At 35.5% G+C, this 25322-nt stretch overlaps 1 protein-coding gene across 2 annotated transcripts in view; it reads right to left on the bottom strand.

Moving 5' to 3' along the window:
- The window catches only part of si:dkey-215k6.1 (transmembrane protein 132C), a 245291-nt gene that overhangs the window by 16033 nt on the left and 203936 nt on the right, over nt 1–25322 (bottom strand). For both annotated transcript variants that reach the window (XM_051110577.1, XM_051110578.1), the window contains one exon: nt 14713–14856. In XM_051110577.1, the coding sequence (XP_050966534.1) occupies nt 14713–14856 (144 nt within the window). The remainder of the gene's footprint in view (nt 1–14712; nt 14857–25322) is intronic.

Here is a 25322-nt window from a genome sequence, read left to right as displayed (position 1 = left end):
AAGTGATCAAGTTTTTCTCAGTGTGTGTGTGTGACTCCTGAAAGAGCAATTACCCAGAATTCCGTGCAAGGACGCTACGCTCAATTTCTCTACCTTTGCTTCCATCTCTGTTCTTGCAATTTGCACCTTTTTCAATCCACCCATCTTTCTGATCATCTGCAGTGTTGTTCTAAGAGCTGCCACCCCGTCATTCTCTGCAGCAGAAATGACTGTGTCAGGTCTGAGGACCGCAAGGCTAATGGCACAGGAAAATGGCAGCTAAAGTGGCATGTGGCCATATCAGAACATCAAAAATATGATATGATAAAAACATTCTGGAAGCTGGGACACAGCATCACACTTCTCCTCTGAGACTGATAATTGTATATACCACCAAAGTTTGTCCAAATAAGCAGTATATTTGACTAGATTTGCATTGCATTGAAAAATAAAAAACATATTGAAAATAGTACTCATGAGGCAGAAAAATAATACTGGTAACAAAATTAAATGGTCACAGTTAGCATTATGACACTGTGCAAATCGTGGTATATTGTGACATCTTTAGAGTAAAATGGAAACTATAGATGATTCAATAGATGGACTATTATAATTCAATATTCAAACAAATAATAATAAATCACCATGACATTTTCCGACTTTAAGCTTTACTATTTACTAGTCATTTAAACATTTAAATGGAAATTAACACTACACGGGTATTCCTTGATACTGTTCTTTTGGTCATTCCTGTATACCTGGTTTCTCAGTTCTCCTCCCATCCTGCATGTGATGGCATATTATTTTGTGACTTCGGAATGGACCCGTATAAACACTTCCCTTCGTCAAAGCCAAAGAGCTGAGCCATGGATTTGAAGACACTGAAAAATCGATTTAATCTCTGTCTCTATTTTAAAGAGAGGGGGAGAGGAGACTGGGCAATGAGAGAGAGATGAAGGCCAGTGTTTCTTTGCGGAGAGGAGCACTATAAAGAGAAAATTATGTCTCAACAAGAAAGGGCGAACAGCCCAAAAACAATTGGAGGTTTTCTAATGCCTCTATAAAGCGAATTGTGTTTGGCCTCGTTTGGATCCTCCTGATGTTTGGAGAGAATTTAGAGAAAAAATCCTTTTGAATGACGATAACATACACACGGACGACTTCTAGCACCAAAAGAACTCCTACACCGTATTTTAGAAGCAAGTATAAAAATGCAACAACAACAAAAATCCTTTATGTATACAGACCCATCTCTTCACACTGTGGACAGCTGAGGGACTCATTTGCAACTATTACAGAAGGTTCAAATGCTCACTGATGTTTTAGAAAGAAACACGATGCATTAAGAGCCGGGGGTGAAAACTTTTAAACAGAATGAAGATGTGTACATTTTTCTTATTTTGCCTAAATATATTTTTTTTTTCATTTAGTACTGCCTTTCAAAAGATACTTACATGTTTCCCACAAGATAAAATAAGTTAAATGTACCCTGATCTTCACATCCTGATAAACCCCCAACCCCCCAGTTCTTAATGCATTGTTTTTCCTTCTGAAGCATCAGTGAGTGTTTGAACCCTCTGCAATAGTTGCATATGAATCCCTCAGTTGTCCTTAGTGTGAAAAGATGGACCTCAAAATCATACAGTCATTGTTGGAAAGAGTTAAAAAAGACCCATCTCTTCCCATCTCTTCACACGGTGGACAGCAGGTAGTTTAACTGTTCAGCACAAACAAGAAACTCATGAACAACTATTACTAAAAAAGAAAAAATAAATTAAAGGAATTAAAAAATGGATTATTCAGGTAACAACACATTATTAAGAATCAAGTGTATGTAAACTTTTGAGAGAGAGAGAGAGAGAGAACTTTTATGATTACAACATCATATCAACCTGACTACATCAGGTTACAGCAAAATTGGAACAATTAATATTTCTTATGCAAAAATGCTATTAAAGAAAACAATAGCACTTAAACATTTTTTAAAGAAATAAGCTTTATAATAATAATTAAAGCATCTTTTCTTGTATGTGTATTTTTAACTTCACTCATTTGTGTTGATCATGGCAGTTCTTGTCAGTTACACTTTTTCACCAGCATAATTTTGCTTTTCCTGTCAGTTTTTTGTTCTTTTCTCCACTTTAATTCATTCCACTCTTTCTGTTCTGTATCTTCCTCCACTCTCTGCTCATCTCTGGAGTGATAAATCACAGATTATTTGGCTGACAATGCAAAACAGCGCCAGGTGCCGCAATCCACCAATCCCATCATCCGCCCAGCTCGCAAATTACTCTGAAGAATTGGCACTTGCCTCTCCACCGCGGTGAGGAGGAAAAGAGAGAGACGGAGATTGGTAGGGGGCAAGAAAGGGAGAGAGAGAAAAAGAAAGAAGGAGAAAGAACTGAAAGAAAGAGGAAGACAAAGATGGTGGGCATCAGCTGGAAGGGGTGGAATCAATTTCCTGGACAGGCAAGAGCAGCTCTGGTTCACTGCGTGCAGAGGAATGGTCAGGTACAACGAGAGGTTTTTAAAACAGATAAATGATCCCAAACAGGGATCATCTTCACTTTTACCGCTTTTACAGCACGATGCTGGAGAACGTACACGTGCATCTAAACTTCCCTATGCTCTGATGAACCGGGTGCTACATTATGAGTGTAGATTTTGGTGGGGAACAAAGTTAAGATAATGAACAATCTCAAACAATATGATAAAACCTGACTGTAATACAAATATGTATCGCTTTCATTGGTATAATTAAAGTATTTTATTTCCTATCATTTTTATCATACAGCTAGTATATAGTGTAAATACTACACTCTAAAAAATGCTAGGTTATTTTTTTTTAACCCAAATGCTGGGTTCAACTTTATTGGGTCATTTTATTGGGTTATTTTTAATATTTTTTACCCAGGTGCTGGGTAGTTTTTCTGTTACTAAGTTGTTGGGTCATTATTAATGCTGGGTTATTTTTTTCTACCCAACCGCTGGGCTGAGCCTGTCTCTGACAAAACAACCCAGCTGCTGAGTTACAGTCAGTCAAAGAGCAGGCTTTTTGAGTCCTCTACAGAAACAAGTTGTTCTTATCGCTGCCGATTTGCACTTCTTTAGTGAAATAAAGGTTTGTACACATTTTATTTAATTTATAAAGTCTTCACTGTGCTGTAAATTGTATTATTTTACAGAACACAACATAAGGATGAGACATGTCAGCTGCATCAGCAGCGGTTGTTTCACAGGATGGAAACACCTTTTGCCTTGCATAAAATAAATGGATTTTATTTGTTACTGTACTGAGCTTAATCTTAAAATATGTTCTCTAATGTCAGTACTGTTTGTTTGTGGGCAGATTTTGGAGTCAGTCTCTGCATCTTTCAGCTGTGAGTGAAACGCGAGGCCGTGGTCTAAAGTTTGCAATTAACCTGGGGAACAGCAGCACTTCACCGGCTCAGATTTCGGCAACATTTTTCGGCATTAGAATTAGTGTTTTTTCAGTAAATAGCGATTGCAGAAAATGGTTGAATACACTAAAATTAATATTCTACTTTTAAATGTCACATTTTTTTATGTCTAAAATGCTTGTTCAATGAGTTTAAATGTATGTAATATTGTAAACTATGCTGTATTCACCCAAATACATTCAAATTGTCTTTTGTATTTTGTTCATGTGTTCTTGCTTAATAATAAATGTTAATCTTTTGATTATTGCTGTTGCCTCTAGTAATTCTGTGTGTGTTTTATAAGTTCCAGTCCATTTTAAACCAGCAATATAATAATTTCTAAACAATAGTTGACTTAAATAAAATAACCCAGCATGTTTGGTGTCCAATATTTACCCAGCACTGGGCTGCCAAATAACCCAAGTTGGGTTGTTTTTAACCCAGCATTTTTTAGAGTGTACTTTACCATTCAAAGGTTTAGGTTCAGTAAGATTATTTTTTTTTAATTAATGCTTTAATTTAACAGAAATAAGTTACATTTTAAAACATATTAAAATAGATGTTATTTTCAAAAGTACTATTTTATAGGGAAGTAGCAATACTTCACAATACTGTTTTTATTGTATTTTTGAAGAAATCAATGCAGCCTCGGTGATCATAAAAGGCTTCTATCAAAGTCCTTAAAAAAATCCTAAAGACCAAATGATTATATACCAAATGATCATTAAAAAAAGGCAGAACTTTGAACATCTGTGCACATGTGTACTTGCGCATCGGTATAGTCTGATTTTAAAATGTCCTTACCAATAAACAAAACCGACGGCCATGAACTAGATTAATGCTGAGAAGTGCTTGGTCTCTGAACTACTTTGCAATCGCCTGAACAACGATATAAAGTTACAGTTACCCACTCATCAAAGCTTGCCTTTCTTCCAAAGAGTTTACACTGTAATTGAATTTGAATTTCGAGCATTTCCACTGCAGAAGGCGATAAATTCAGATTCCAGGTTCTAAATGTGACACTGCCTGCGGTTAGAGACTCCCATAGTGCCTTGTGTGGGGATTTGGCACTGTTAAACGTACATTATGAGTTTAAAACTTCATCTGTCAATCTTCCCCTTTAGGTGATTTCTCAAAATGCGCATCTGCGGAGTAAGATTTCTGATATTAGGCCCACATAGTATAAACCTTTCTCTCTCTCCTTATGTTCACTCTCCAAGTACTTAGCTTAGCATAATTTGATTTTTTTTTGTGATTGATCATTGCGCTCATCGTTGCCTGTCTCCTTGCATTCATGACGTGGGACTTAAAAGCTCTGCAAATGATCAGAGCGTCACAGAGGAACACCGAGACGAAGAAAGATTAATAGGTAGAGTAAGAGAGAGAGGCAAAGCAGAGTTCAAAAGTGTGATGCTAACCTTAAGTCTTACATCTTTAATCAATAAGAGAGTTTTCCATTTGCATGCAAGATTCTTGTTGATGTGGTTTCAGCTTATTGCAAATACACTTAAATGCTTATTCACCATGAAAATTGTTTTTTTTTTACCAGAGCATGCAATCACTAGTCATTAGTGAGTCACAAACTCAAATGTACACTCATTTCTTTCACAAACTCAGATACTTCAAGGAATAGTTCACTCAAGATAGATATTAAAAAATGTCATTATTTACTCACCCTTATTTCAAACCTGCATGTTTTTTAATTCCGTTAAACTCAAAATAACTTGTTTTAATGCAACAAAGGTGAATAGAAAGTGGGGCTGTCAAGCTCTAAAAATGAGGAAAAGGAAAATCACATGACAACTTTTTAAGAAAATGTATTCATTTAAAATATTCTATACAATATTAAATCATAATATAAAATTGTGGGGCCTACAGTCCCCGCAATGTTAAAAAATTATTAAAAATAGTAAATGGTGTTTATCTGAAAGTGTAACGATGCAAACATGTTTTCTGTAAGGGGTAGGTTTAGGGTTAGGGTTGGGTTAGGGGATAGACAATATTGTGTGTGTGTGTGTAGCACAAACTTTAAAGTGTGTGTTTATGAAGAATTTAAAATTTAATTTTAAAATTTAAATTTTAAAGGAAATAAAATTTTAATTTATTTGAAAAGCATAATAGGCTGCTAAACGGCAGATTCCATTGTGACAACTTACCCAATATGTGTCAACGTGTGTTCAACAATTTATTTTTTTCCATTAGCAAAAATGGTAGAATTGTTTCAACTTTGTGTCAGCATGTGTTAACAAATGTTTTTTTTCCATTAGGAAAAAATGGTAGAACTCTTTACGAATTTTTTTTTATTTGTGTGTGTGTGTGGGTAAAAAAAACTTTAAGGTAGGTGTTTATGAAGAAAATATACAATATTATATTTATTTATATATATATTATATATATTGTTATTTTAACTGATCTACAAGTGTGACAGCTAGCTAAAATAAAATAAAATAAAATAATAAAATAAAATATTAAAGGAAAAATTATTATTGAAAATGTACTGCAAAAAAAAACTTCTCCTCCACTATACAGCTCTCAGATTTCATTCATGCTTGTGAACATTTGAACGTGCCTGAAAATGCATCGCAAAAACATGAATGTATGAAAGCAACATGAGTCTTAGTCCTCTGTGACTGAAACACTTGGGGCAGGCGGCTTGATTTCCGCGAGCCATTTCGTCCTAGAATGGGAAGCCAGGCCTTCTTCAAACTTTCAAAATTGATATGCGGCATATTTACATAATATTTGCATAGGTATATAAGTCATGGGTGTCCCCAATATGTCTGATAATATTATTAGTGGTCTAAACCTTCATCAACATATCCTCTTTGGGAGATGAACTAAAAACAAAGCCCTTCTTTGAGACAAGTCAAAAGATACACATATTCCCACAAATAGTGTAGCTCTTAGAAAACAGAGCAGCTGAGCAGTAACACTAAAGCCAAAACCAACTCGGAGAGGTTTGTTAAAAATAATAATAGTCATCAATAAACACTGAACAACAACTACTAGACTTGTCTTCTTAGATACCTCAGCATCTCAGCTATAATCCGCCATTATTTCTCATAAACGCCTTAAAGCGCTACTTCCATCTGTGTTAGTGTGTGTATTTGGTTACTTACACAGTATGCTATCAAATCATGTGAAGTGGATCTCTTGTAACATATCTGATTAGAAAATACTGCCATCACAGCACAGCACCAGCAGCTATGTCAGTCTCATTTTCCACAGCGTCTGTTTGAGTAGTTTATCTGCGCACACACAGACTCACACACAGATGGAAGCTTTGTTCTAAGGTGTTTATAGTGAAAAAACAGCATATTGTTGAATAATTCAGGAGAAAAAACCTTTTAACATAACAGAAAGTTTCCATATGTCTGTCAGAGTGCTGCATGTCAGATAACTCACAGTATTCTGCTTGGAAGATGATATACATACATAAACAAGAACACAAGCGGCGCGTATGCATGCTTAGCCATTTTATCAAGGATTGTGGGGCAAAGAGTTCAAATGATATCCTGTCGTGGGTTAAAATTTCATTGGCCAACACGTGAGACCAGATAATGCTTAAAAAAAAAAAACATTTAATAGCTCCCGTTGGGATGATGAGGGTTTGAGGAGGAAGGTTAACCGATTCCTCCCAACTCGCTCACATGGGCTCTCAGAAAAAGGAAGGTTAGGTCAAAGGCTATTACCAGAGCTGGAAAAAGCCCCTGGGAGGGTCTCACAAGGTCCATTAGTTGTGAGTTACGGGTCCAATGTGCAGAGACGGCAGTATTATGGGAGCTTAGCCATATCCACTGTACATCCTGAGCTCAGAAAGGAGCTATATCTATATAGTTTTAAAAGGGCGTCGTGATGATTGATTAGCGGCTGTGATGTTTATGGGGGTCACAAGCAGTTTATGTTCACATTATATTGACATTTTTCTGATTATGCACTATAACATCCTACTCTTTTCTAACCATGTCAAAATCGCTCAGGCTTAGTATTTAACACCGATAACAAACTGGATGCTTACACTGCCTTTCAAAAGTTTGGAATTAGTACGATGTGTAATGTTTTTTTAAAGAAGTCTTTTCTGCTCATCAAAGCTGCGTTTATTTTGTTTAAAAATACAGAAAAAACTGTAATTTTGTGAAATGTTAGTGCAATTTAAAATAGTGGTTTTCTATTTTAATATACTTTTAAAATAATAAAAAAACATTTATTTCTATGATGCAAAGCTGAATTTTCAGCATCATTACTCCAGTCTTCAGTGTCAAATGATCATTCAGAAATCATTCTAATATGCTGATTTATTATCAGTGTTGGAAACAGTGCTGCTTAATATTTTTTTTGGAACCTGTGATACTTTTTTTCAGGATTCTTTAATGCATAATATGTTAAAATAACAGCATTTATTTAAAATAGAAATCTTTTGTTACAATATACAACTTTGGAGTCAGTAAATTTTTTCTTTCTTTCGTTCTTTTTAAAATTAATACTTTTATTTAGGAAGGATGCGTTAAACTGATGAAAGGTGATAGTAAAGTGATAGTATATTGTTAGAAAAGATTTCTATTTTGAATAAATGCTGTTCTTTTAACTATTTATTCATTAAAGAATCCTGAGAAAAGTATCACAGATTCCCAAAAAAAAAACAGCACAACTGTTTTCATCACTGATAATAAATCAGCATATTCAAATGATTTCTTAAGGATCAGTGATGCTGAAACTTCACCATTCTATCACAGGAATAAATTATTTTTAAAAGTATAGTAAACTAGAAAACAACAATATATCCATATTACTGTTTTTGCTGTATTTTAATCAAATAAATGCAGCTTTGACAAGCAGAAAAGACTTCTTTAAAAAACATTGCAAATCTTACTGATCCTAAACTTTTGAACGGCAGTGTAAATTTAAAAGAAAAAGAAAAAAAAAACATGAGGGAAATTGCAAAAGGACTGTCAAAACAGAACAGTAACCCTATAGAGGAGGTGGGATAGTTGTGAATGTTACATTTTACAAATACAATTTTATTACATTAGATTTAGAAGTCGATTTTAATTATTTAATTAATAATTAGTTGTAGTTTTTTGCTGTTTAAATCTTTAAAAAGCCTATCTGCCTTTTTCAATATAAAATTAGATCAAAGTTATTATTGTAAACAGAAATTAAAACTAAAAACAATTAGAGCATTTAAAGGAGTGCACTGAAAAATCTAAGAAGATACATCAAACTGGGGCAAAAGGCAGAGGGACCCTGGTTTCACTACTGTCCCCAAAAAACTGTTAATTCGGTCGTTAACACCATTCAGCAGCTAATTCAGGAAACTTTAAATTAAATAAACATTAACTGGAATAAAATATAAAAATATTTACATATATATATATATAACATAAAACAAAGAAAAAGTAATTTCAGCTATTTCCCAAGGCAACGATTCTCATTTAAATTTAGTTCAACAATGTACTAAATTAACTAAAATTAAAACAGAAATTCAAAAAAATAACAGATGATAAAAAAAAATAAAAAGGAAAAAAAAACATAAAATTACTAAAACTTTAAATAAAATGTAAATATAAAACGATAAATAAAAATCTAATGTAAAATAGTAATAACAACTACAATAGTAAAAAACAGCACAAAAGCAAACTGTTAATATTATTTTAATTGTATATATATATATAAAAAAAATTGTTATTTACCTACAATAAATCAAAGGTCCTCACACATTCACAGGAAATAGCTTACCTTTTTTTTTTTTTTGCAAAATAAGGTAGATAAAAGGTTGTTTAACGGCCGATTTTACTGTGACAATGTACCCAAATTTAGGTAAGAACTGTATCTTTTACCATAGAAAAAAATTGTGGAAATTTTCAATCTTCAAGCTTCGTTCTGAAGCCAAAACAAAAGTTGACTTTTAGACATTTCATTTTAATAAGCATTTATATTCATACATTTGTTTATTTGCCGAAACTGCCAAAAGTCAGACTTTTTCAGTAATACAAAATAATAATCACCACTGGATCCATGACCATGGTTTAGAAAAATGACTCTAATCTTAATGAAAGATCGACCACAGCTAAGTAATGATTTTTTATGAGAAATAATTAAAAATGAACACACACACACACACACACACACACACACACACACACTGAAAGCCTCTTTCCCTCTCTCTTGACAAACATTTTTTTTTTCCTGTCCACCTAGGCTGAACCTGAGAATAGGAGCAGCCTGATGCTCCTAACCTGATCAGAGTTTTACACGATTACAGGCTCGCCGGATATCTGCCCGGCTGTCACTGCAAAGTGAATGAGTTATTAAACGGATTAGCACCGTACACCTCTCCGCACCGCACTCTCTCTTACATAGAGGACACCTGCAATGTCTCCACCAGCACAGATACAGTAAAATCCAATCATTTTCCACAATAAATGAACACGTTACAACCGAAGGAAAAAAAGAATGTGAAAGACAGAGGCAAAAAAGGGTTAGGATGTGAAAGATTGATTTATAATCCTCTTTGTTTTGTGTGTCCTCATGTGTCTGAGTGTGTATACATACACACACACTCTCTCACCCCTTCCTCCATGCCTCTGTCCTGCTTGTTCTTTGTCAAATTCAATTACTGCAGACATTACTGAGGGAGTCTTCACAGGAACCAATTAAGGCCGTGGCCTCGCTCTCACAGACGCTGGTTAAACAGTGGGATTTGAGCGCTAAAGCCTATGGGATCTCTTTAGCCGACTCCTTTATTTATTTGATCAGCCATCATTACGAGAGCCCTTCAACCCACAAAAAAAAACGCAGAACTGATTAACCACAGCGTGCAATGATAAAGATAAGATTGCATTCACACCTGAACCTGCATAGTGGCGATGTGACAAGGTGACATCTTTTACAAAGGGTGACACTCTTAAGTTCGACCCTGAATGAATTAACGTGTTGCCATTGATAAAGGAACGTTTGTTTGCGTGCATATGGTGCTGTATTTTCTGCCATAATCTACTTTTTCTAAGTATTTCTACTTTTATATTGTATAAATCTCAAAGTGGGTTCTGCGACTCATAGCCAGGGGGTCCACAAAATAATTTTAGGGCTTTATGATTTCCACAGAAAATGCGAATGTTGCAGAATCTTGGATGAATAATTCAAAAGTAGGACTTGTACACTTGTTCAAATTGCAAAATAGACTAGTGTCTGCTAAGATTAAAGCACAAAAAGACTGCTATTTAAATATAAATTCTGGATCTACTGCACGAGTGAAATAATGGTGTGGTTCTATCTACTACACATACTCAAGCATCTTGTGATGTTTTTAGCACCTGCTGTCTCACTATATGAGAATATGAACAAAAAACTTCATCTCCAGAGCTGCTCTCAGAGTCACTTTACCAGGATTTCACCATTTCATTTGAGAAAAACTATGGTTACATACATAGGCGGAGTTTAGGGGGGGCACTGCCAACTCATGATTCTCAACTTGTCTTGATAGAGAGGGCTCTTTTTTCGTTATCTTCAGCTTTTGCAAGTTAACTGTTTGACTACATCAGAAACAAGTTTTTAGTTGTGAGGAAAGCAGGAGATTGGCTCTGAACCTGAATGACACATATCTTCAATTTCCCTCTTTTCACTCGCTTTCCTTCGCTTTTAAATAGCTTGTAAATGCGCAGTGCACATTTTAATTTCACTTTAAAATTAGCGGCAATTCGGCGTCAATTGCATGAATCCCATTTAAGCAACAACAAAATACAACATTAAACTCACTTATCCTATAAATTATTATTTTATTAACAAAACAAATAAAAATAGCTTACACCGTGCTATATGCCTAATATAAAATAACAAATAACTTAGGCTAGGCCTACATAAATTTTAAATAGCCTAGTATACAAAACTGAAAATCGGTAAACACTGTGGAACCAAATAAATATAAGAAACAAAGAACGCTTATTAGCAAAAACGAATTAGAAAGAAATTACACAAAGTAAAAATCAGCAAACACTGTAGAACCAAATAAATAAGAAACGAATGTTCAAAAAAACTTTGAAAAACCTAGGACTAGTTCGCAAAAGTAGGTTTTCCAAAAAAATGCAAAATAGAAATGTATTTATACAAATATAAATAAACTACGAAAGGCGAATTTGAAGCATGCGTTTTGTCTGGCGTGAGCCAAAAACTCCAACGACATTAGACACTTGAGCCTGCAACAAATGATTTGGGAGTTGTGAGCGATTTCATAAATTTTGATTGTTCTAGCGCCCCTGTCAGACCGATTGGGGTGAGCCTTGGTGATGCTTAGACAGTGTGAGTACTACCATCCCTCCGAGTTTCATGTGTCTATGACTTACGGTTAGGTCTGCCCTATCAGCTTTACGTGGAGATTGCTGATCCTTGGACATTCTAACAATTACAATTGAGTTTCAGCGCTACGCGCTTGAACCCCTAATAATAAAATTATTAACAGATACATTTTTAAGGAATATCACACATTTTTTCTTCAATGTTTTAATTTAAGAGGGGACACTGGATGCTGATTTTACACAAGTTGGTACACTTCTTTAGGGTCTTCATGAAAAATCTGAAACATACTTAAAATTCCTCAATGGTCCTCAGTGGTCATGTAAAACAACAACCTTTTTACCTTGTCAAAAACAGCTCTGTTCACAGCGACCCATTTATCTACATGTCTCTTTAAATGATAATGAGCTACTGCTCACTCCACCCCTCTCTTCTATTTTTTGTGTATTTGGTGGTGCATTACTATCAAAAACAAAAATAATCCACTGCGTCCTTAGTGGCTCTGATGGCTGGAGAAAATGAAGACTCCTATGTTCACTGTTACATCCAACTACAAAACACCTGCATTACTTACAAGACATTGTTGTCACTACAGCTGCTCAAATGTGGCGAAAATGGCGGACAATGTACAACTGGCTGAGGGCATAAATATGCTAATATGGGACAGTCTGTCGGCGGTCGTGGGCGGAGCCTGACCAGTATGATGTCATACTGCTCAGAGAATTGAAACGGCTTGATAATTGAAACTGTTCAAGTTTCTTGGCAATTAAGAAAAAAGAAGTGAATGGATTTGTATTATTGTAGGGTGTTTGTGTCAGCACACTGCTAAGACACATTTTTATACAAACACTTTGTACATTAACGGTAAACCTCTGTTGTGTGGCACTTTTTTGCCACAAAATAATAGGAACTGTTACATTTGATTACATTTTAAAAGATTAAACTGCTTTATGCATTTATGCCTAAAATGTTTTATACCCTTATTTGAATAACATTATAAATCCAGAAAAATTAAAACAGACAACACAGAATTTCTAAAACTTTTAATAAATTAAGTTTTTAAAGTTTTATGAATTTAATTGATTCAAATGAAATTCAATTTCATAGACATGTTAAAAGTTATTAAAAGTGAAATAAACCATTAAAATGGATTCCAGAAGAATTTAAAAGCAAAACACTGAATTTAGGAACAATAAAATGGAAACTTATTTATTATTAAATGTATTTCTTGTTAAATTTCTAATAAATTGTTGTTAAACTGCACAAGTTGTATGATTTCAATTAATAAGATATATTTTTGATTAATAAAAATGTAATTTAACCAATCAAACAGAGTCCAGGAAAAAAAACAAAAAACAAATCCGGAGCAATATAAACAGTAGTTCCAATGCCATGTAAGAGTACATACTGTATGCTTGATCACTGTTACAGTATAATTATGAGGGGGTCCTTGAAAAATGTACTCTCCTTTAAGGAGTCCCTGGCCCCAAAAAGTTTGATGACCCTACTATAAAAATAAAGCTCGGATATGTTAGCCTTGTAGACATTTCCCGTAGTTGAGTTTATCCTTACGGTGCACTTCTGGATCTCGTCCTCGGTTGCAACGCTGTCATGTTTGCTGTTTACACCTGTCACACATGTCAGCCGGAGGTCAAACACACATCTTTATGACACCCGCAAGTAGACAGGTACACCTGCCGCAATTTCCCCACCACATGTTTCTGTCATGAAGCAGATTCTCTTCTATCCTGATGCTCTTTTTTTCCCCCATCGCTACACCAACAGAAAATGAGCGTCCTGTAATTCCCTTAATAACACGCTCTGTTGTTCAACTTTGCATTAAAGCTCTGGAATGAGTTTTTCATTGTTACTGGGTATTGATTGTATTTAAACTACATATTGCTGCTTGTAAATGGAAATTGCCTCAGCATCACGGAAAGTTCAGTTATTAGCTCAGAGCTCAGGAGAGCATGACAACGCAGACTCTGATGCTACTTTCACGTAACCCCCAAGGGTAAAATTGACCGTCGGCCCCCAAAAATAAAGTGTTTTTATCTTTTACAAAGGAAACTGAGTAAAAAATGTAGAGCACAACAATGACACTACTTCCCTTCATTATAACAGCTAAAGCATCATGTTAGCATGCTAATTAAAGCAACGGCACTAAAGAAGTATCATTCAAAAGTTTGGGGTTGGTAAGGTTTTTCTTTAAAGAAGTTTCGTACGCTCATCAAGACTGTATTTATTCGGTATATTTCTATATCATTTATTACTAAATATTAGATAGTTTTTAGCTGTGAGACAGTTTGAACAGAAAACCTCTTTCAGAAAAGAGCTGTTCTGAATGCTAAATCTTATGTAAATGCCACCTTAAACAATCACCTCAGGTCAGGTGACACAAAAGCAGGAAGATCAAATACACCACAAGTCGAGTAAAATGACCAGTGTGCATTCGTGCGTTCAAACTGCACAAGTTGAACAATACTTGAATATATAATCAGACAGGTATGACGTGGTTGGTTTGTTTATATTTGAAGGTGTTTCTTCCTGTTACATCAGAATTTCTCAATCCTATAGTTCCATCATTCTTTCGTTGGTTCTGCTACCTTTCATGTCTTAATTTGCATCAGCTCAGTCGTTTCATGTGACACATCTTGCATTTGTCTTCGAGACCATTATTCGGTTCTGGAAATGTCTTTTTTTTTGTGTATGTGTGCATTTCTGAGCGTGAATACTTCCCGGATGTCTTTGTAACTCAAACCCACTAAAAAGAAAAGCTTTGCGGGAGAAAAAACGGCTTTTGCAAGCACCTGCTGTTTTTCTTGTCTGTTCATCTGCCTCCACTCTGGGCTTCCCTGAGTCACCCTGGAACCTGTCGCTTTTACATTTTGCAAGATGAAATCTATCGACGATGCAAGGCTCCATTCCTGTCTAAACTTTTGATGGAGAGTGGGGGGGCAGAGAATGAAGAAGGTACCATGAGATAAAGCAGGTGGGCTCTCACCTTGAGGACGTCCTCATCTGTGGAGATGCAGGTCACGGGGTCATCAACCTCTCTCACCGTTCCGTCCTGTTCCACGGTAACAACCTTGACCGGGATAGCAACACGCCGTCCTGTCAGAATCGCTGTGTTCAGGATCTCTGTGTCCTATGTGAGAGAGACATTTGCGATTTAATTTCTATATACGTTTAAATTAATCATATATGTGACCCTGGACCACAAAACCAGTCTTAAGTAGGACGGGTATATTTGTAGCCAAAAATACATTGTATGGGTCAAAATTATTGATTTTTGCCAAAAATCATTAGGATATTAGGTAAATTTCCTACAGTAAACATATCAAAACTTCATTTTTGATCAGTAATATGCATTGCTAAGAACTTCATTTGGACAACCTTAAAGGTGATTTTCTCAATATTTAGATTTTTTGCACCCTCAGATTCCAGATATTAAATTAGTTGTATCTTGGCCAAATATTGTCCTATCCTAACAAACCATACATCAACGGAAAGTTTAATTATTCAGCTTTCAGATGATCACATATATACATTACATATATTTAAAGCTTGTCATATATGTGACCCTGGAGCACAAAACCAATCATAAGAGTACATTTTTTTAAAATTGAGATTTATACATGGCTGAGATACAACTATTCATAAAATCTGAAATCAAAAAAAATCAAAATATAGAGTAAATCGCCTTTAATGTTGTCCAAATGAGGTTCTTAGCAATGCATATTACTAATCAAAAATTAAGTTTTGATATATTTACAATAGAAAATTTACAAAATATCTTCATGAAACGTGATCTTTACTTAATATCCTAATGATTTTTGGCATAAAAATGATCATTTCTAAATGAGTCATGAGTGATACAATATTCATATTTGAATATTGGTTTTAAAAATGAATATCCATTTATTATTATTATTTATGCATGGTTAATCAAAATATTTCTTACTAAAGCTATTTTTGTGATGTCTGTTCACTTAATTTCTCATCTAAGATGATCTTTCGGGGGGTAATTTCTCAGCCAGAATTGATGTGCGATGGATTTGTGATTAATCTGATTAATTAATCAACACATCATGTGATTCATAAGCTTAAAAAATGCAATCGCTCGACAGCCCTTATTTATATGGTTTTTTAAATACATCTGAAACTTTCCCGAATCAATTTTTGAAAACTTTTCACCCCTGTCTTTTCATATTATTAAAATGTTGGATGGAATACTTGAACAGCTGAAATCCAGCACAAACACAGATAAATTGATTTGAAAATAACAATCTGCAATAAATTGAGGCGCGGGGAAGGGGAGCCTCTCTAATGTAAAGCTGATGCCGGCTGGCACTGTGATGTTTCATATCTCACGATTGCTCGGCTTTGACAGAGATTAATTATCATATTCTCAATTATGCAATCATTTCATCACATTCAGAGAGGGTTAATGGGTCTTCATGTGGGTTTGGGTCTCTCGAAATTCATCTCCTCAAGTATTTACCGCATAAATATTTAGCACAAGCACACATTCCTCTCAGGAGAAAACACTCCTTTATTGGAGAGAAAAGAAAGCGCGAGAGACAGAAAATGAGAGCGAGGGCTCGGAGGAGGCTTGGTCGTGGCCATAATTGACATTTTAGCTTTATGAAAAGGCTGGTAATTACGACGAGAAGAGAGGTCAGTTATCGCAGTATCCATAGCGATAATGAGTCATTACAACGCCATCCAGAGAAAGACCCTCAAAACCTCCACCCATACAGACATAGAGAAAGAGCCGGAGAGATTAGAAATTAAAATAAGTGATACATTTTGCTAAGTAAATTTTGCTTAATTGATTTTTGTATTATTTATTTATTTAAAACTAGCTTTTAGTAAATAATCCACGGTTTGAAGCTTTATAAAAAAATGTTGTTGGTAATTAATATTGGTGATAGTTCTGTATAGTATTACATATGCTATTTTTGTTAAATTATGGTGTTTAACCCAAAACAGTATGTGTTTTGTGTTTCTCATATACTCTAAAGAAATTTTCACATAAAAGATCACTGTTCAATTTCAAACATTTTCATGGTATTATACAATGCAATTAATATGACACAATGCATAGTACAATAAACATACATACACTACTGTTTGAGGTCGTTAAGATAAATTTTTAAATAAATTAATACTTTTATTCAGCAGTGATATAATAAACTGATCAAAAATGAAAGCAAAAACTTTTATATATTCAAAGAATCCCGAACAGTTTTCTCCACAACTTTTGACAACATTGATAACAGTAAGAAATGTTTCTTAAAAAAACAAATCAGCACATTAGAATGGTCACATGACACTGAAGACACTGAATTATAACTGGAGTTACAATTGCCATCACAGGAATTAATTACATTTTAAAATATATCAAAAAATAGAAAACAGTTATTTTAAATTGTAAAAATATTTCATGATAGAACAGTTTTACTGTATTTTTGATCAAATGAATGCAACCTTGGTAACCAAAAAGACACTATCAAAACCATATAAATCTTACTAGCATACAATTTTGAACAGTTGTGTGTACATACAGTACACGACTGAAAATTATATTTATGTAAAATGTTATACATGAAAAATCTGTCTGGAGTTAACTTAGAAATGCTTATTTGTAGCATACACATTTTGATTGTGCATGAAAGATCTCGATTAGATATGAGGTCAACCAACATCTCTTTAAAGCAGTCTTGTTAAACGCCTACTTATGACTTTAGAGAGTAAACAGTGCTTAATTCTGTGAATAACAGTGCAAATCTATAAGCTTAATTTGCATAAGCATTTGCATGTTTACGCTGACAATTGAAATTCCCACACCGCTATCTTAATGCCTGGTTAAACTGGACTGCAGGTGGTTAGTAAATAAGACACAGGTTTTTGCACGGAATCACCACTTACGAATGTCACATCTACTTAGTGCATTCGCACTCTTAAAAGAATACAGAATTTTAATTGTTATTTTAGGAAACTGTCAGATGTTAAGCCCTATATGGCTTAGGCTTTAAATGTGAATTAAATATAGAATTAGATCGCTAACACATACACACACAGGATCTATGAGGAGTGTATCACAACTGCAGCTACGTACAGAATAAAAGAATAAGAAAACAGCAGAGTGTGTTGAGAAAAATAAAGGAGATACAATATAATAGAGGAGAAAAAATCTTGTTGGCTGCAACATGAGCAGTTTTTCATCTCAGGTCCTGACAGATAAACATGATGAATGAATGAGGGCAATAAGTTCATATCTACTTTACTCCACTTACAGTGGCATGTGAAAGTTTGGGAACCCATTGGAGAATCTGTGGAAATGTGAATGACTTTGAAATACGAGAGATCATACAAAACGCATGTTATTTTTTATCTTTTCACACTGAGGACAATTGAGAGACTCAAACGCAACTATTAAAAAACATTCAAACATTCACTGATGCTCCAGAAGGAAACACAACGCATTAAGAGCCGGGGGGTGAAAACTTTTGAACTTGATGAATTATTCTTATTTTTTCATTTTTTTAAATTTTGTTTAAATATCATTTTTTTCCCATTTAGTACTGCCTTTCGGAAGAAACAGAAGATACCTACATGTTTCCTGGAAGACAAATTAAGAACAATTTACCTTGATCTTCAAATTCAAGAAGTTTTCACCCCTCAGCTCTTAATGCATTGTGTTTCCTTCTGGAGCATCAGTGAATGTTTGAACCTTTTTTAATAGTTGTGTTTGAGTCCCTCAATTGTCCTCAGTATGAAAAGATGGATCTCAAAACCACACAGTCACTGCTGGAAAGGGTTCAAACATGCAAAAGATGCTGGAAAACTGAAGAATCTGCAGGACCTGGAGGATTTTTCTGAAGAACAGTGCTCAGTTGAACTGTTCAGAACAAACAAGGAACTCATGAACAACCATCACAAAACAAAAAAAAAAAAACAGTCGTAGATCATCCAGGTAACCACACACAGTATTAAGAACCAAGGGTTCCCAAACTTTTGAAGGGGGTTATTTTAATAATTTCAGCTATTTTTGGTCTTGTGGACTATATGTAAACATCTTTCATATTAAGTCTCCTAGTCAGGACAGTACTAAATAACAAATAACATGAATTTTGTACGATTTTTCTTATTTTGTTAAAATTATTCACATTTTCACAGATTCTGCAAGGGGTTCCAAAACTTTCGCATGCCACTGTAGCTACATATAAAGCCAAACTAAAAATATGTGCTATGACACAACAGTAAATATAAAAACAATGCAAATTTACTTATTAAATTTTGCTTAATTGATAGTAAAACAAGTTTTTTTTTTTTTTTTTACTAAAGGGCTTATAATGACTATAAATAATTGTTGTTGGTTATTACTTTGAGTAATAGTTTTGTTTATAGTTCTGTTACATATGCTATTTTGTTAAATTACAGTGTTTAACCCAAAACAGTATATGTTTTGGGCTTCTCATATACAACACTTCACAAATGAGCAATATATACCACATTTACTGGCTTTGCAAGTAAGCCAAAAAATACTAAAAATATCTACTATGACACACCAGCAAACAAAAAAAAAATGCAGACCTACCTGCTAGCCAGACAACCACACAGCTCAACAAAACAGACTCGTCTAGTGAAATATGAAACCAATTTTGTATAATGACATCAGTAATAAGCCGCTAAAAGACAGGAAGTAGCGCTGTTCTGAGAGTCTTGGCATGAATGAGCTGCTTCTACATAAAAAGACACACAAACACAAACACTGCATACAAACACACACTCTTGCACGCCTCTTCATATTCAAGAGATCCAGCTGCAGCTCTCTCATGCAACCATACTGAATAAATCATAATTGATATCCATTACGTCACATTCCTAATCTCTTTATAACCATTCAGCTAATGAATTTCACACTCCTCAAGTGGAGGAGAACAGAATGATGCCGTTACAGCGCGAGGTGGCTTGTACTTCACGGGTGTCGGCGTGACATTATAAATCGTCTCTGTCAAATGGGGAGCGCGGCAGTGGCGCGCGAGACGGGTCAGACAAAGGGATGGATAACGCTCTTTGACTGGTCACCTGTCTGGGCCGAATGCATTTTATACGTGCCGGGACAGAGATGACTGATTGGATCTGTGTAGCACAAGAGTCCCTCTAACAAAGGAATGACATAAAGATTAGTGCATAAACAACATGCAACAAAGAGACATCCTATTGGAAAGCACAAAGACTTCCCAAACAAATCATCTGAATCAATGTAGATTACCTCATGATATGAATCTCTGGTTACTTATGCATGTCGTTCCAAACATGTAAGACCTTCTTTCAACTTCAGAACACAAGTTAAGATATTTTTGATGAAATCCAAGAGCTTTCTGACCCTGCATAGACAGCAACGCAACTGACACGCTCAAGGCCCGGAATCAGCCAACAAATTATACATTCAAATCTAAATGTAAAAATAAGCAGCATGGTCTGTAATGTTCTGTTACAGTTTGAATTCAATTAAAAAAATGACAAAAGCAGCATGTAGTTCTGCTACTATCCTCTAGGGGTCAGTCACTTCAGTACTGTACAAGTACTGTGAATGAGCAATGGTGATATCGACTGGACCAGTAAGAGAAAATCCATCCATTTAGTTTCATTCACCACTGACTGGGTTATTGGATCTAATAAAACATTTCAGATTCCTTGTTCCCACAATCAATACGTAAATGTTTTCTTTCTTATTTACCCCACATATTGAAACAGGGTCCATTTCAGAGTTCACTAGATTGCAGTCACACACACACAAGAAAAGCCACATTGGAAATCTTGAGGGGGAAAAAAGCTCCACTACAAATCCTCAAATATCAATACATCTAAAAACTGTCTCTTTGTAGAATGAAAAACACATTTGAATAAATGCAAGCCTGCAGTAATGCATGATAATGTCTAAACATGCAGACATCTGTGAGACCATGTATTTTTCTCTCTCTATTGCGTAACCTGGCATATGCGATGATACTTGTTTTGTCAGGTTGGCTTGGTGTCTGTGTGAGTGGGTTGTAACAGAGGGGCTCTAGCAACTGAAACTAGGGGATTTTATTTCCAGATTTGCCAAACCCTGTAGGCCAGCAATTCTGAAGCTAATTTTTTGGCGGGATTTTAGCGAAATAACTGCAGCATATTCAGTACCATGTTTACACCCCTGTGCTGACAATTTACCAATTTACCCATTTTCCAACTCAATATAAAGTTGCTATGCAAAATGTCATAACTGGCTGAAACATACTTCAAAACAAGACGCACCAAACCACGCAAAGAGATAACATGTAATTAATCTAAACTCAATTTGCAGATTCCTCTAATAATTTGTCAGACTGTTCCAAAAAATAATTAACACAGACATCAAAAACAAGCTTGAAACTGAAACACTACTTACTTTTCCTTTTATATTTTTAATATTATTTATCTACATGATAAGATACAATACGCTAATTAGGTTGGTTATTTCATATTTTACTTGCCAAGCTGAGAATATAAATCAGCATTTTATATTCATGCACCTGGCAGACACTTTTGTCCAATGCTACTCACAGCGCATACAAGACACATTTTTGCCAGAACGTGTATTCCCTGGGATTTCAATCCAAGAATTTGGTCAAGCTCTACGAGCTTCAGGAACACATTCTGACACAGGAAAATAAATCTACTATTGATTATACATAGATTTCAAACGATAATTAAAAATATTTAAGTATATTCAAAATTAAAATGGAAATAAACAAATAAATCTGTGAATGAAAGAATGAATGGATAGTTGATCTACTTAATTATGGACCCTGTATTAGACATCATCTTTATGCACATAAATAAACCATTACTTAAAGGGAACCCCAGGTATTAAGACTTGCATGGTTTAATACAACGTAAATTATGTCTCTTACTGAAATACGTAGTAGAAAACCCATGAAAGATTTACATTTTATACATATTTTAGACTATGGGTGGTGCCATTATTTCGATGACGTCAAATGGTTGCACTCGGTGAGCTACTGGCGCTACCTGTTGCTCTTTTTACCACAAGTTACAACTCAGAAAATAAAATGCTGATACAACGACAGCTACTGAAAGAGCTTACAGGTGGAGATGGATATAAGCATAAGCTTAAAGGAACACACCACTATTTTTGAAAATCGGCTCATTTTCCAACTCCCCTAAAGTTAAACAGTTTTACCGTTTTCGAATCCATTCAGCCGATCTCCGGGTCTGGGTTTTAGCATAGCTTAGTATAGATCATTAAATCTGATTAGACCGTTAGCATCTCGCTCAAAAATGACCAAAGAGTTTTGATATTTTTCCTATTTAAAACTTGACTCTTCTGTAGTTACATCGTGTACTAAGACCGACGGAAAATTAAAAGTTGTGATTTTCTAGGCTGATATGGCTAGGAACTATACTCTCATTCTGGCCTAATAATCAAGGAACTTTGCTGCTGTACCAAGGGTGCAGCAGGTGCACTGATACTGCACAGCGTCTGAAAACAGTCTCCCTGTGCAGGTGGACACGTTGGTTATGTTGACGGAAGTGAGCCTATTTTCAGGCGCTGCGTAATATCATTGCACCTGCCGCACCCATGGTATGGCAACCATATTGAAATATATCAAAAATATCAAAACTCTTTGGTGATTTTTGAGAGAGATGCTAACAGTTTAATCAGATTCAATGATCTATGTTAAGCTATGCTAACAGTGCTACCGCCAGACCCGGAGATCAGCTCAATGGATTTGAAAACGGTAAAACTTAACTGTTTAACTCTAGGGGAGTTGGAAAATGAGCCTATTTTCAAAAATAGTGTTGTGTTCCTTTAAACCAAATGCTGTACCATTGATTTTCCCTACAAGGAGTCTTAACGGCCCTGGATATCGAGTGAAATCTGTGCTGAGAAACTCCTTCAGTGGCTGCGGCGTCATGACAAGCGTTGACATGCTTACATCCTGCCAGGATGGCATCTAGCGTTTCTTGTCTCTGCCATTTATAAGCTCTTTCAGTAGCTGTGGTCTACTAAAAGCCTCAAGGGAATCAGGGCTAAAGTGGAGAGAACGAAGACGTGGGTCTTTAGGAAGTTTCATTTGTCCACAGGCATCTTCCCATTCTTTTCTCCTCTTCCTATCGTTAGGAAAGCACTGGAGACTTACATTGCATCTCTTATCACAGTTTGACTGAAAATGACAACCAAAAGTCACACAATGTGGCATGGTATCAGTATTTTATTTTCGAGTTATGTTGTGGTCAAATTAGCAACTGTAGCACCCGTAGCTCACCAAGTACAACCATTTGACGTAATCAAAATGATGGCATCCTACATAGTCCAATATATGTACTGTGTAAAACAATGTGGATTTTTTAAATAACATAAATCTTTCATGGGTTTTCTACTACAAATTTCAGGAAGAGATGTAATTTAGGTTACATTAAGCCATACAGCTTCCTTTAAATCAAACATGACGGCATTAAATATCCAATTTAATTCAGGACAAAACTGTTATCTTACTAAGCTTGTAGGCATCTGTTAAGTCAAACTTCACTGAACTCATTCGACTTTCCTGGTTTAGCTAGCAGAGAAATGTATTGAGTTTAATTCCAGTCTGTTTCTCACACAAAGCTATTGAAAGAGTGACAAATTTTGGCTGAACTTCTCCACAATACATCATCACTATCTTGCAAATGAGAAATGCTTTAGTTTTTCATATTTTTTATGAACTGAATCCTCACCTAAAAACAGATGGCGTGAGATAAAGATATAACCCAGTCTAGGTTCACTCTGCTTCAATATGTTTAATTAGAAATATTTATAAACGCACTGAAAATAAACTCTATTTCAAGTTTCATTACATATGCGTTTCTGTCCATCAGCAGTATGGAAAAAACAAATGCGAAGCTGAACGTCACATCTTTCACCTCCTAGACTGCTGTGGGAAATGTGCCATTAAAAGGGCCAGCGTTCAAGCAACTGCCCGTTGTGAATTTATGAGAAAAGAGTAGGGGCAATAATTACTATGCAGCTGTCATGTTCTGGGCCAATCTCAGTATCCTACTGTGCGTCTTATGTTAATTTCTGCTCTCTTGCCCCCAGGCCCAATCACATTGCGATCCTTAAGCCCATTTCCTGTTTTTCCCTTTTGCCTTGATATCCAATTTTCCGTGAGCTCCTCCTGCCATAACGGCAGCTACAGCGCACGGGCCCATATATATCACAAAGCGTTAAGAGAAGAGAGGTGTCCGTGGGCACAGCGGTGATTTATGGGTCGTGTTTCCTCCCCTAAATAGAGGCTGGATGGAGGATTGGATCAGATGGGCAATGGGCGACGAACGCGAAAGCTATAAAACTGAGAATGTCTGTGTACAGAGGCTGAAGTTTCTCCACAGTAAATAACAAACCATCAATCAGATGCCTTTAGCACGGAGACATGTGATATTGGACAGAGGATAGCGAATTTTGTTATAATTGGTTGCAGTGAACGAAAGGGTTGCGTTCTGTGTTTTATTAATGAACCTCAGAGCTGTGAAATTTGAATGATTTTGAGCCAAATCGCGATTTTAATTGCCAAGAAGTGGCATATAAAAATGGCCTGATTGAAAATATTATTGTGAAAACGATCCAGCAGATTTGATTGCGGATGTGGTGTGTCTTCAAACCTCTGTGCTCTGCCCAATTACTCTGACAACCACAAATGACCTCACCACACAGACTGCGGTTTAGAACGCACTGAACCGAAACCCTCAAACAACAGGATCCGTCACTGCAGTCCAGAGAGCAGCCTTCTCCGGAGGCTGACCAAAGCCGAATCAATAAAGCATCAGAAGGACCATAAGCCTGCATCATTCAACTAATCCAAGTAGATTCCCCACCGCAGAGCTGTATCTGTAGCACATCGGGACAGAACAAGTAGCACAAGGCAGGAGAGACCATGAAAGCAGAATTAAACAAGAGATTCTATCAAGTTCTGAATTGAATCAGAATTCGCATCATTTTAATTCTTGTGTAGAATGATATGAAATAGACGTTTACACTACTGTTTAAAAGTGTGGTGTTTAAGATTTCACCTTTTTGAAAGAAGCCTCTAACGCTCTAAAGCCTCGCTGCTACATTTGTTTGATAAAAATACAGTAAAATAGTAATATTGTGAAATATTATTACAATTTAAAAGGGATGCACCAATATCCTTTTTTTTTTTTGGCAGATACCGTTTTTAACAACAACAACAAAAAACGTAAAACTAACATATTCATGACGTATCTGGATGCTAAAATATTATTTATTCTGTAAACTATAGGCTTTGTTCACTCGCATTATCAACGGAAAACATCATCCTTCACATAAGCTATAACAGCAGTGAGGCGCTGGTCATGCTGAACGGCACAGACTTTACAGACGGAGCAGTGTAACTTTTTATGTTTCTTTAACTGTATTTTATTTTCATAATAAACAGGCTGTGATGTCAAGTTAGGAAAAATATTCTGTGTGCGTGTAATGTGCCAACGAGATCACTGCAACTGTTAATTTTGCAACAATTGAACTTTACAAAACTCAGCACAATTTATTCTTTCGTT

This window comes from Labeo rohita, chromosome 5 (assembly GCF_022985175.1).
Source record: "Labeo rohita strain BAU-BD-2019 chromosome 5, IGBB_LRoh.1.0, whole genome shotgun sequence".
Taxonomy (NCBI): Eukaryota; Metazoa; Chordata; class Actinopteri; order Cypriniformes; family Cyprinidae; genus Labeo; species Labeo rohita.
The sequence above is the reverse complement of the archived record's forward strand: the minus strand, read 5'-3'. Positions and strand labels throughout refer to the sequence as shown.